At 40.7% G+C, this 13,970-nt stretch overlaps 1 protein-coding gene across 1 annotated transcript; it reads right to left on the minus strand.

Annotated features, from left to right (window-relative positions):
* Window positions 1–911: 911 nt before the first annotated feature.
* On the minus strand, window positions 912–13,337 carry LOC108575789 (cingulin-like; the record flags this gene model as incomplete). The annotated part of the gene is made up of 6 exons (XM_017938682.1): window positions 912–1,350; window positions 1,453–1,770; window positions 1,845–2,077; window positions 3,266–3,598; window positions 11,988–12,048; window positions 13,267–13,337. Coding segments are annotated over 6 exons (1,242 nt in total), but the record flags the coding sequence as incomplete, so codon positions are not given.
* Between the last annotated feature and the right edge of the window lie 633 nt (window positions 13,338–13,970).

Below are 13,970 nucleotides of genomic sequence, written 5' to 3' on the forward strand. Positions count from 1 at the left end.
TCCCACCTAATTCAATTAATTTCTTCTATCACGTGTATACGTTACAGGATAATCTTTTAAAAGAAACTCGTTGTCCGAGTTAACATTATCTATTTGGTTTTGACCATCGTATACAAAAACATGTTTAACATTACACGAATGATATTTCGCTACAAATATTTTCAAAATTTCATTGGACTCTAAAAGTGCGGTAGAAATTTCAACATTTTATAATTCTACCAACTAACAAATCAAACTGCGACCGATCGAAACAAAGTGTTCGCATGTGTGTGTTGTGTGTTGTGTGTTGTACAGGGTGTCTCTTTATAATCTTTCCACATGATGTCTAACGTGCGATACATTTTTGTTCAACACCCGATTAGCTGAGAAGATAATCGTGTGGAAATATTGTAACGGAACAGCCTGCATAAAGTACAATATTCTTTGGCTAGTAGGACAACAATTACCCTAACAATAACAATGCAAGGACAACAAAAACGTCACAAATGATAACGTTATTTTTATCGTCCAATCGAAAACAAGACGTTAAAAAATTTCGCATCAAACTCCAATGTTTAACGTTAACATATTCTTTTTTCTTTTTCTTTCTTTTCTTTTTACTAACAACTTAGTAACGCTTATTAGTCTAATTCGATCGATCGTTGGCAATAATATTGAAGTTTAAATTTTAATTCCTACATAGTGTCAGGAGTCTCCACTGCCGAGAATACAGCCAAGGTAATCCTAGAGATATGGGAAAGTAAACTACTAGTAAAAATGATCATCTAGTAAACGATCACCTGCGAGGATAAGTTTTTTTCTAACGATACACATCACGAAACTATGGTCGTTAAACGCGCGATTTAATTCGATGTTATCGGTAGGGAAGGGTAAATCCACACGATTTTCGTTATTAATATCAATATGCTGGCAGTATCGAATCGATTTTCTATCTGTCAACGGATTCGTTTGGAATGTTTTATATACCGATCAAAGGGAATAAATTCGATAGATCAACGACGCAGCCGAAAAAGGGCGGGAGCACTAAATAAATTTTTCTTTTTTTTTTTTCGTTTTCTTTTTTCTTCTTTTTTCACGGTGATTTTGCTCACTACGTGTGCTTTTTCTTTTCAGTCTTGACTTCTTCACGAGGAACGATCCGGCGTGGACTTGGTCTTCGGTTTTCGTCCGAGTAACTTGCGAAACGAGGAGGTCCATCTTGATCGAGTGAATCCTGTCGTGCTTTGCTCGTCCGGTTCGCTGCAACTAAGTGACTCGCTGATCTTCCTGCTCTTACCACTGCTGCTGCTGGTGCTACTACCCCCATTTTCATAACATCGTGATCTTCGATCTCCGATTTCCGAAGAAAACCTGAAGAGTATAAAAAACAAAAATAAAAAACGTATCGATACTCTAAGATATTCTTTCGAATTAGACAAAGACAATTCAGAGAAAGATTTATTATATAGGTACCCTGAATCGGATGAGAAGGCTCTAGTTGTTGCTGGAGCGTTCGAATTGGCCGACGAAAGTGATATCTCAGCAACAGGAGTACTCGGATATGCTTCGTCGTCTGACGCGCTATTACTACTTGTGGTACTGCTGCTGCTAACGTTACTTCCGCCGGCACTACTGTCAACGCTAGAATCGTCGATGAAGCTTATTTCTCGATCGGCCAACGGTGAATTGGTCCTTTGTCCGCGCGTTGGTGGCGCCGCGGACGTTGTGCTAGGTCGCAGCCAGGTTCGTAGATCCTGCAACGGCGCTTGAAGGCACTTGAAAACATTTCCACTGAAACAGAATTACGATTTTAACACGAATCTCTTTTCTTATAGCCAATCATCTCTTCTCTACCATCCACTTACTCGTCACGATAATCGTCGATCTCAGCGAAAGTACGTCTCGCGTACAAGCAGACGCTACATCGTCGACGACGACGGCAAGACGTGGCGTGAAGAGTCGCTGCACGAAGATGCCTCGCTGCATGTCTCAGTGTGATCGTCTCTCTGGTCAATGCAGCGACACCTTCCTCTCGTCTACGTCTTTCTTCGCCTAATTCTCCTTGTTCTACGCGTAACTTCTCCTTTAGAACTTCGTTCTGGAGACACAGACAAATTACGACAGTTAGAGGAGATATTATTGAATGTTACATATCGTAGGAATGAATGAAAGAGGAGAGGGATTAGGCGATTCAAGGGACTCGGGGTTCTTCAGATTCCTTCCTAAGGCTTTACCAATTTCGTCACCGCGATTCTTCGTAGTTTTCATTCCTTCACCATGGGAGTAGAAGTTCCCTGCTCCCACACTCGTTCATTCTTTCTCTCTCTCTCTTTTCGTTTTGTCGTTTCAGGATGCGTTATCTCTCCCATCTTTCTCACATTCAGAAATTAACAATGAGTCTTCTGGTAATATCTCTTTTGGGAGATGTGATCCTTTTTCCCTCTCATTCACAGCCGTCATCCTCTCTCTGTCGCACTCGCAACTCACAGACTGTTCACGCAGTGTACAGAAGATCCTTTCTCTTTCTCGAGCGGTGTGGATGTCTCCATTTCTGGACGAGCCCTCAATTGTAGGAATCGAGGAAAAAGGAAGGCCCAGGCGATGGGATTCGAGGAACTTGACCAGCCGCGCCCTTACCAACTTCGCCCTTGCCCTCCTGATTCCTTCACGCGGCTCTGGAAGGCCCCCGATCCCACAATATATTACGTATTATACACTGGGTACAAAAGGTATTTGCACACAATCGTATTTTTCAATTGCACCAAATGTCAGAGTGTCTCTAAAGAAAATTGGAAAATTTCAGATTCCTCGATTCGACTACTTTTCTAAATATTCCAGATGTAAAAGGACTGTGTGGAAATACTTGTTGTATAGCCGGTGGAAGAAATATATCGTGGTTGTGAATTACAGTATCTCGTTAACACTAGATTTACGGAATGCGTCGTTCATAAGGAAAATTACAGAAACCGTTTAACATTTCTCTCCTAACCACTTATGCTTATTATAAATTTTATACAAATACATAATATCACGTAATTTTGTTTACAAGTTAACAGCGTATAATATATTGTTCTTAAAGAGAATAAGTTGTTTCAGAGATAGGTATATAAGAACTGTCCGCAAAACCTAGCGTTAAGGACTGTAATATTTCACACACAACCCTGACCGAGCTTTTATACACATTCTTATATCCCCAGACTTGTTGTCTATAGTTTGTCAACGTTCAACTATATATATATATATATATTTCTTCCAGCCAGTTAAAGCTCATTAGAATTGTCTTCACCTCTCTCTCAAGAGCATCTCTCTCGGCACGAATAACAGTAGCCTGCCTGACGACGTCCTGGCGAGCACGTTCAAGAGTCTGCCTTGTCTTCTCGTTTTGCGCCAGTTGCATCTGTAGCAATCGTAATGCAACCTCGTGTTGCCTGTCCAGGCGATTCCTGGCAGCTATGCAGCTGTCTAATTCGTTTTTAGCCCTTTCCACCTCCTCCTCCAAACGAAGGCTTCGTTCCAGTTGCAGAAACAGCTCATCCTCCTTGCCGCGAAGCTCTGCTTCGCAACCTTCTAGCCTCTTCTCCAACGCTCGTCGAGTTTCCTCTAATTCGTCTCGTTCAGCCTGAAGACAAACGTGCGAAAATTAAAATTACCTTCAAAGAAAGAACAAATATTCCTACTTGTGCTTTCTTCAACAGATGGATATCACAATGAGTCATATTCTATTTCCGCGAAATTTCTTATCTCACGTTCTTCTCGGTTTACTCGTCGAAAGTATACACACGGATCCTTCGTTATCGTTATCAATGGAATATCGAGCCGAACACCGGCGGGTGGCTTGTCAACCGAGAACATGTTCCACGTAGTAACACCGTTAACAGAGATAATAAACCTAATTAAAAAAGAGAATGGAACAGAATGGTAGGCAGCGGTGCATCTGATTTCATGGCCGTTGCATACGGGATGCCTTTTGTTCCTTCCGCCACGTTGTTTATGCAAAACACGTTATTAACCACCGCCGAAACAGTTTTACAATTCGAAAGAAAAATTCAAATGGACCGCTGCCGCCGCGGTACACAACACGGCCATTATAAAGCGTACAGGCTGAAACGCGTACACGTGTTTCACCTCGGTGAATCCCACGTATATAATATACATACCTTGTGGGCTTAGTACTGAAACACAATCATTAAGGGTACACGGCCAAGAGAGAAATAGTATTTATAGAACGTAGCATACCAGACAGCCGCAGAGAGCCGCGTTGGCGAATTTATCCTTGTACCCTATATCATAGTTTTCCATTCGTGGACAACTCTCGTCCCGGTGATTACGTAAGCGCGATTAACGAGAAATCGGCGTGTGTCTCTCTAAACGCGTCGGTTTTCGCATACGAACGAGCCAATTTAGCTTTTCTAATCGATGCTTCTCGCTCGTTTTCTTCTCTACGTTTTATTCTTTTTCTTTTCACCATGGTTTTACGTTATTCGTATTTCGTATCGTGCGATTACGTTGGTCTTTAGTCTATTTGCCGATTACGCAACGAAGTCTTGTTAATCTATTAATATCATCGAGTGTTTCGAATTTGATTATGATCAATGGAAGAGGAGTATGTACACTTGGCCAAGTTAGGAGAATGACGCGGATTCGTCGCCGCTCCTCCCTCCGGCTGGATCGTGTCTAGCATCGCGCTAGATGCCAGATTGTAGGTCAGCCTATAGGTGGGCAAGCTAGACTCGTGAGGTTGATGAACGGCATTATGAGCTAGAGCAGGCCGTTTCGCGGCTTCTGTTTCACCAACAAAACCAGACTAGCTGACGCGCAGGGAAAATTCGTTAACCCTCGGATTTTCGCGGAAATCACGTCGAACGAACCGGTTTTTCTTAGCCGACTTATAACTTATTCGAGGATCGAATTTTTGCGTAATTCTATTTTTAGACAAATCGATAATGTACGCGAGAAGAAAGATTAAAAAGATGTTACTTTTTAAGAGGTTAGGGACAGCAGTGAAATTCTGACCGGATGTTCGATTATTACCAAAGTGTTTGTTTCATTATTAATACTGAATGCTTCAGTTTCCAATTTTATACGTGTTTTTTTTATAGAATATTGTAAAATAATATTCTATGGGTGGGTCAAGTCGTCTATTTCATTTTTTTTGTCATGCATGCTGAAATTACCTATCGATGGGTCACGTCGAGAAATAAGACTGTCAGTTGATGACCTACGGTGGGTCACGTCCACAAGTAAATAAGAGTATCACACGATGGCCCATGGTGGGTCATGCTGTCTTTTCAATCTTCTGATATCGATATTGGAATGACCCACCGATGGGTCATCGAGTGATGCTATTTTCGACGTGACCCACCAGTCTATTCGATCTTTTGTCACCCACACTGAAGTTACCCACCGATGGGTCACGTTGACAAGAGTATCACTTCATGACCCATCGGTGGGTCACGCCGACAAAGCATCACTCGATGACCCACCAGTGGGTCACACCGTCTATTCAATCTTGTTCGCCATTCGCACAAAAATGACCCACCTATAGGTCACGATGACAATGGCTCATTAGTGGGTCACGTCGTCAATACCATCACTCGATGACCCACCAGTGGGTCACACCGTCTATTCAATCTTGTTCGCCATTCACACTAGAATGACCCATCTGTGGGTCACGCCGACAAAGCATCACTCGATGACCCACCAGTGGGTCACACCGTCTATTCGATCTTCTTCGCCATTCACACTAAAATGACCCACCTACAGGTCACACTATCCAGAACACATCAAAACCGCCAATTATATCTTCAATTGATTCCCATTTTCATCTAAAACCATTCAAATCCCCAAACGCTACCTACTTATATTAAAAGAAAAAAAAATGTAATATCTCGTACGATTAATTCGCTATACACATCGCATTCCAGCGAGAGACAAGAGGCGAGACAACGAGAAAGCCGCGGCTGGAAGGAAACCGAAGAAAGTCGAGAGGAAAAAAGGAGGCGAACGAACGAGCAAGGGGGGAAACGTGTCTCGAAAGACAAGACGCGAAACCGCAGAAGGAAAAGCGGAGTAACGAAACGTAAGTACATATATAACAGTTTCTTTCTCTCTGTCCAAGCTACTTTTTTTTTCTTCTTGTACCATAACCCTCCTCAGCTGCGCTATCTCGATTTTCTTTCTGCGGTTTGTCTCTCCGCATATCACACGCACGCACGCATGCGCGCGGTCATGGTAAATCCTGCGGCAGCCACTGCTGGACAAGCAGACGTACAAGTGGCCGTGCATCGACTGGAAGGCCAAGGGGAAACCGGTGGCCACCGCGAACCAGTGAAATCGAACAACGAGGCGGCCTTCCTATACGCCTCTTTTCTCTTCCAAAGGCTTCCTTCCAAACCTACCTTTCTTCCCTTCCTTTACTTTCTCCGTCGTCTTTTCACCGGATTTTACACAAGCTGATTCCCTTAATCCCTACTTGTACAACGGGGAATCGTCGTTTCCTTTCACCAGCTTTGTACATTCCCTCGAGCATTTCTTCGTATATATAGACTTAGTTGTCCTTTCAAATCCCTACGAAAGATTCTATGGGTAATTCGGAAGAAAATTACCCTCGAGTGTTTCTCTTAGGTATAATGCAATATTTCAGAGAGGCGGGATATTGTAGCAGAGGCTAGAACGCTAGAAACGAGGTCGTAAAGTAAACCTTGGATTTGTGGGACCCATGGACGTCGTCACAATTACGGTTGTAAAAGTTTATCCCGTTTTAGGATTTTGTGTAATAAAAGGACGACGTGTTGTGACTAATGGTATTTCGTTTACAAGTTTCAATTAGTATTTGGAATAATTGGAGATCCTTTCTTGTCTCTGAATAGCTAAAGCTGAAGTTGCTATTAGGTTTCAAGCATTGTTAATTGCAAAGAAACTGCCTGGTCGAGGTTTCAAATCCTTTACGATTCAAATTTCCAATGCTTTTTTTTTTTTTTATTGGGTGATTACGGTCACACGCACCTTCTGAGTTTATTCAGTGGTGCAGTCTATAGTAGGTGGTATAAACCAATATCTTTCAAGAAGTTTATAGCTTTTTTACTTGAATTTTCTTTCTGAAGCATGGTCAGTGATTTCGGCAAGTTATGTTGCATCCTTTTCATATTGTACTTTGGGCAGGTTATCAGGATGCGGTCGACGGAGTCTTGTATCCCGCGGATATCACAGTTGTTCGGTTTTCCAATGCTTCTTTCCAAGTATATTGTGAGTTTTGTTAAGATAAAGATATAATTTAAGGGCAAGTTATCAGGATGCGGTCTACGGAGTCTTGTATCCCGCGGATATCACAGTTGTTTGGTTTTCCAATGCTTCTTTCCAAGTATATTGTGAGTTTTGTTAAGATAAAGATATAATTTAAGGTGTTTTATACAGAACACCTAAATATTCTAGCAGAGAAAAAATGAAATACATCGAACTGAGGTTATTTCCGTGTAAATTCGATCATCTGGACCCTCTAAAAAAGGTAACTTTTGCAACTCCTAATCAACTTAGCGGATCTATTTATAAGAATAAATTCGAGTACGATAAATCTGGAGAGTCGATCACAGACACGGAGCCTTTTCTAGTTCTCGGTTTTTCTAGCCTGATCGTAATCGCTGCCACATATTTAGACGGACGAGAAGTCTACATTCCAGCTTTGATCGAGGTCAAATCTCGCGTTAAAACCTCTAGCCATAATAGTCGAGTGGGTTCGTTATAGCTAAGAGACTAATTGGATGTCAATATTTCGAGGGATAAGGAAGAATCTGGAGCACGAAACGAGAGAAACCAGCCATTCCATTTCCAAACCTCTTCCTCCGCTTGTTCCGCCGTGTGTTTTCCGTGAGAAAGCACAAGCTCGCCTCGTCGAATTTCTTTTGTGAAGAGTTACACGCGCGAAAGCTTTAGGCAAACTGCAACTCCGACATGGGAAATCTTACCTATCCAAGGTCTCTGCGATTATAACGCGTGCGTTTGAATAGCATCGGCCATTCAGGGAGAATTGGGAACGCTCGAAGAATGAGACTAACGCAACTGTAAACTTGTACGATGTTAACCACCGTTGGCAATTGTACGTATGTACGTGTCTTTAGGGGAAAAAGAGTATGAATTTTTTTTCAATCAATTGAACGTTCGTCAACCTTCACAATTGTTTCGTTGCTGGAATGTTAATTCGTGAATGGGAAAGGTTTCTCGGGAGAAAAAATGGGGAATCGCGATGTTTTCTGCGGTATGAAAAGTTTCTCCTTTGGGCTTAGAGACAACTGGGAGTGGTACGTTTTATGGAATAGAATTTTTTTTTTTTTATTTCGAGATATAATTGAGCGATATGTAGAAGGAGTTTGTTTTCTCTGGTTGGATTTTTTCGCGATATAATATTTGCGAGAGAGCAAGTTGATTTCACTCGCGGCGCAAACTCCTCTCCTCCTGGGCTAGAGATACCATCGACCGGGATAACAAGACCGCGGAAGGATTTGTGCATCTTGGTTGCAATCGTCTCGGGGAATTAATTACCCCGTTACGTAGCACTTACACCAGTTTATATGCATTATTTATGTCAGAGGCTCTCAGAGCACGTTTCGCGATGGTTACTCGATCAATTATTTTTCTCGGGAGTTACCCCCCGGGCTCTTTTGTGTTTGTGAGCTTGAGAGAGAGAGAGAGAGAGAACGAGTGTGAGAGCGAATGAGTGAGAGACCGAATGAATGAGAGAGTGATTGAGTCAGAGAGCGATTGAGTGAGAAAGCGATTGAGTTAGAGAGCGATTGAGTTAGAGAGCGATTGAGTGAGAGAGCGAATGAATGAGAATGCGATTGAGTGAGAAAACGATTGAGTTAGAGAGAGATTGAGTGAGAGAGCGATTGAGTAAGAGAGCGAATGAGTGAGAAAGTGAATGAATGAGAGAGCGATTGAGTGAGAGAGCGAGTGAATGAGAATGCGATTGAGTGAGAAAACGATTGAGTTAGAGAGCGATTGAGTAAGAGATTGAATGAGAGAGCAATTGAGTAAGAGAGCGAATGAGTGAGAAAATGAATGAATGAGAGAGCGAATGAATGAGAGAGCGATTGAGTTAGAGAGCGATTGAGTTAGAGAGAGATTGAGTGAGAGAACGTTTGAGTGAGAGAGCGATTAAGTTAGAGAGCAATTGAGTGAGAGAGCGAGTGAGTGTGTGAGTGTGTGAGTGAGCGAGAAAGCGAATGAGTGTGTGAGAAAACGACTGAGTGTGTAAGAGAACGAGTGAGCATGTGAGAGAGTGAGTGAGAAAGCCAATGAGTGTGTAAGTGAAAAAGCGAATAAGTGTGTAAGAGAACGAGTGATTGTGTGAGTGAATGAGAGAACGAATGACAGTGTGTTATTTAGAGAGCAAAAGAACTACTAGGAGAGCGAACGTGTGAGAGAGCTAGTGATTGAGAGAACGAATAAGTATCTATGTAAGAGAGAAGCATCGTAGCATTGCAAAATCTGCACTTCATAGTCGCAAGCTCGCAATTGTCGAGTGAGTGTGTGAGTGAGCGAGAAAGCGAATGAGTGTGTGAGAAAACGACTGAGTGTGTAAAAGAACGAGTGAGCATGTGAGAGAGTGAGTGAGAAAGCCAATGAGTGTGTAAGTGAAAAAGCGAATAAGTGTGTAAGAGAACGAGTGATTGTGTGAGTGAATGAGAGAACGAATGACAGTGTGTTATTTAGAGAGCAAAAGAACTACTAGGAGAGCGAACGTGTGAGAGAGCTAGTGATTGAGAGAACGAATAAGTATCTATGTAAGAGAGAAGCATCGTAGCATTGCAAAATCTGCACTTCATAGTCGCAAGCTCGCAATTGCATTAGTTAATTCAACGATCAGAATCTGTTTAGTCTGATATGAACAACTCTAGACTTAGGAAATACAATTATAACAGAATTTACAGATACCACTGAATTTTAATTCCAACTTACACGACCTATCCAATTCGACGATTTCTTCTTTCATGCAATATTAAAACAGAAAGAAAGAAAAACGTATAAACGAAGAGATTAAACGCTGAAATCCAGGAAAAGATTCACTCTGCTTATACAAGTAGTTTCAGAATCCTCTTATGTATATCTATGACGAATGGAGAATCACTCTGACGAGTTTTATTCGAGAGTTTACGAAACAGTGACGCAAATTACGCTACAAGCCTTATTTTTACGTGATAGGAAAAACGATCGACGACTCTTTTTTCCGGCTTCATCGCGTTTCGTCCGCTCGAAGCTTCAGAATATCCGATGGCTAATCTATTAGACGCATCGCGCACGCTACTTTGTTTCTCTTAACTGTTCGCCGTAGGATTTCTCAATGGTTGGATCTCTTAATGATTAGGTATTCGTTGGTTTAATAATGTGTTAAATTGATTATCACGAGACGAAGATTCGTTCTAATTCTAAGATACACTTTTCACCGACGAATCTGGCGATCTCTTCACTCCGACGTAGCTAATAAGCTGTGTTACTTCTCGCGCCGTGATTTAACATCGTCTAATTTACTTGTTATTTCCCCCGGAGGAATTGATTGCAAATACTGTGAGTAAGAAGAAAGAAAATCTGTGGATTGTCAAATGTTAATAATGTACAATATTCTAAAATTTTAATATTCTAATCTCACTCTAATATAGTAAAAAAGAAGCTGTGGATTGTCAAATGTTAATAATGTACAATATTCTAATCTCACTCTAATACAGTAAAAAAATATCTCTGGATTGTCACATGTTAATAATGTACAATATTCTAATCTCACTCTAATACAGTAAAAAAATCTGTGGATTGTCAAATGGTAATAATGTACAATATTCTAATCTCACACTAATATAGTAAAAAAAATCTCTGGATTGTCACATGTTAATAATGTACAATATTCTAATCTCACTCTAATACAGTAAAAAAATCTGTGGATTGTCAAATGTTAATAATGTACAATATTCTAATCTCACTCTAATATAGTAAAAAAAATCTGTGGATTGTCAAACGTTAATAATGTACAATATTCTAAAATTTTAGTATTCTAATCTGACTCTAATACAGTAAAAAGAATCTGTGGATTGTCAAATGTTAATAATGTACAATATTCTAAAATTTTAATATTCTAATCTCACTCTAATATAGTAAAGAAGAATCTGTGGATTGTCAAATGTTAATAATGTACAATATTCTAATCTCACTCTAATATTCTAATCTGACTCTAATACAGTAAAAAGAATCTGTGGATTGTCAAATGTTAATAATGTACAATATTCTAAAATTTTAATATTCTAATCTCACTCTAATACAGTAAAAAGAAATCTCTGGATTGTCAAATGTTAATAATGTACAATATTTTAATCTCACTCTAATATAGTAAAAAAAATCTGTGGATTGTCAAATGTTAATAATGTACAATATTCTAAAATTTTAATATTCTAATCTCACTCTAATATAGTAAAAAAGAATCTGTGGATTGTCAAATGTTAATAATGTACAATATTCTAAAATTTTAATATTCTAATCTCACTCTAATATAGTAAAAAAGAATCTGTGGATTGTCAAATGTTAATAATGTAAAAAATTCTACAATTTTAATATTCCAATCTCACTCTAATTCTTCTTACCCAACGCACAACGTTAAAACGCTAAAAAAAATCGTAAGGCAAGTGGTCAACAATTCTCAGACTTACAAGTGAAAACTGAAATGAAAATTTGAAGTTTAATCGCGAACAACAAAATTCACTTCAGTTCTATCTGGAAACATAATCTAAGACAAGAATACGACTCGTTACTGTAAGGGAAGGGGTTAATACGAGATATTCTTCTGGATTACGCGTATCGAAACGAAAGATCTGTTACACAGATACACTTAACTTGTTCTTCCACGATTTACAAATCTAACATAATATTCTCATTAGCCCGATATGATGTAACAACAATCAATCTGAACGAACAAGTACCTATCGAGATATCAATTGTTTCTCCACGTACCTTCACTTCGTGGCCTTTGCTTCCGCGTATTTAGCCTCCAGGGCGATGTACTTATCGTAGTGGCGTTTGAATAACACAAACCTGCAAACAGAAATTACATCAGATACCAACAATATCAGATACATCGCTGTTTAATTCTCCCAACGAAAGTGTCGTCGAAATTAACCGTTTCCCCGGCACTTGTACCGTCCAGACAACGACACAGGACATAGGAGAACGTATTAATCAATGTACATATCATTAAGCAAGTTTTATGGTATTTCGAAGTGTTTTCAAATACAGAAAAGTATGCAATTTTACTGCTGAACATCGTCTTTTTAATCAACAGCGAAAGGGTCGAGAATCTCCGTGACATAATGTGGGATTTAATTTGGACTCGTGATTCGGAAAGTGTATTAAAGTAGTAATAGTTTATTAACAATAGTAAATGAAAGAAAACTAAATGTTCACGTCAACTCTAAACCACACTGCATTCTCTCCACACAATCTTTCGTTCCACGCTATCTCCTCTCTTCCAAATCTCGCCCCAAAATAATAGAACAGATAAAGAAAAGAGCAGGAGTTTCTACTATTCTCAATTTTCCCTTCGAAGAAGGAAATACGGCTCAACCGACGAAATACAGCGAAACAACACAGACTTGTTCAACGTCGCTGATAACATCGTAGTTGATGCGACGAAAAACAAGGAGAGAGAGAGAAAAAAAAAAGGATGTTCCGAATTTTTCAAGTCAAAATCGACCAATTGACAAAAAACAGACTCAATTAACACGTTCGTTGTCATGAAAAAATTGACATCACGCTAAGCGATACATTGTCAACCGCATACGCTGCGTCAATGGCCGCGAACATGCGAAGCATACAGCAATTACACCGGCAAGACCATTCACAGACACGATAACAATCGGTGAAACAGTAGAATCTTTCTCACTGGACTCGCAACAATCCCGATTTCCCTATGAACACGAGCGTGTCGTTCCAACTTGCCAGAGCGTTCTCTCGTTAGAGATCCTCCGGTTTGGAAACCGGAAGTCAGCTCGAGTCCCACGCGAGAATAACGAGCAATACTTGCGACGACATCGAATGAAAGCATTCACAATAGGGGGAGGCCCGACCTTTCGGTCATGATGCCAGCTGTTGATTCTTTCTTTCCCTCGAAAAAGAAGAAAAACACTCTTCTAGATCTCCTGATCGATTTCTCTCTCTCTCTCTCTCTCTCTCCGTCGTAGCCACCGAAACTTCCTCTCTCCGGTTCTTTTTCTCTTCGAGAAAGACTGGCTTTGCCTGGCTCTGCTCACTGACACTACCACGGCTCCTGGCTCACAGCAGCTCGTTCCATTCTCTCTCTCTCTCCACCCAGCCACAGACTTTCGCTTTCACGATTCACAGAGAGACGTGCGCCTGCTTCGAGATCCGACAGCGATCTTCGCCGCTTGGGTCTTCCGGGTCTGCTCTCCCGACTGCTGACTGCCTGCCTGACTGCTAGTCTAGCGAACAAGAGAGCTCTTACACGTCCGTCACACCTTCCTGGACCGAGTCTCCTCTACCCGTGTGAAACTTGCCACGATATGTAATACCAGCTCGATCTTGAAGGTGACGATCGTAAGAGATGCGACGAATCGTGACGGGGATCGAGGAACAAGTATATTGTGTGACACTCCTTTTTCTGATGCTAGATATGCTGAAACTTTAACTCGTTGCACCTAGGAGCGCATCAAGCGATTAGAAAGTTGACACTAATTCGACACTCTGTTGATGCTACGCATTGATTTTCCTGGCTGGTTTAATATTTCGATAGATAATGTAGGTTAACGATAGTTGCTCGATGCTTCGAGTATCTAACGCGAGCTTTCGATTCTGTGTTTAGCTTGGCGGCGAAGTTAGGGAAACAAAGGGGAGATTGTGTGAAATTTTGGTACGTGTTATCGATTCGGAGGTGAAGAAATTACGAGATTAAATATCTCGTGGATAGATATCGTTGAAGTGTATTACGTATTAACGTAGCT

Source organism: Habropoda laboriosa, unplaced genomic scaffold (assembly GCF_001263275.1).
Source record: "Habropoda laboriosa isolate 0110345459 unplaced genomic scaffold, ASM126327v1 scaffold243, whole genome shotgun sequence".
In the NCBI taxonomy this organism is placed as follows: Eukaryota; Metazoa; Arthropoda; class Insecta; order Hymenoptera; family Apidae; genus Habropoda; species Habropoda laboriosa.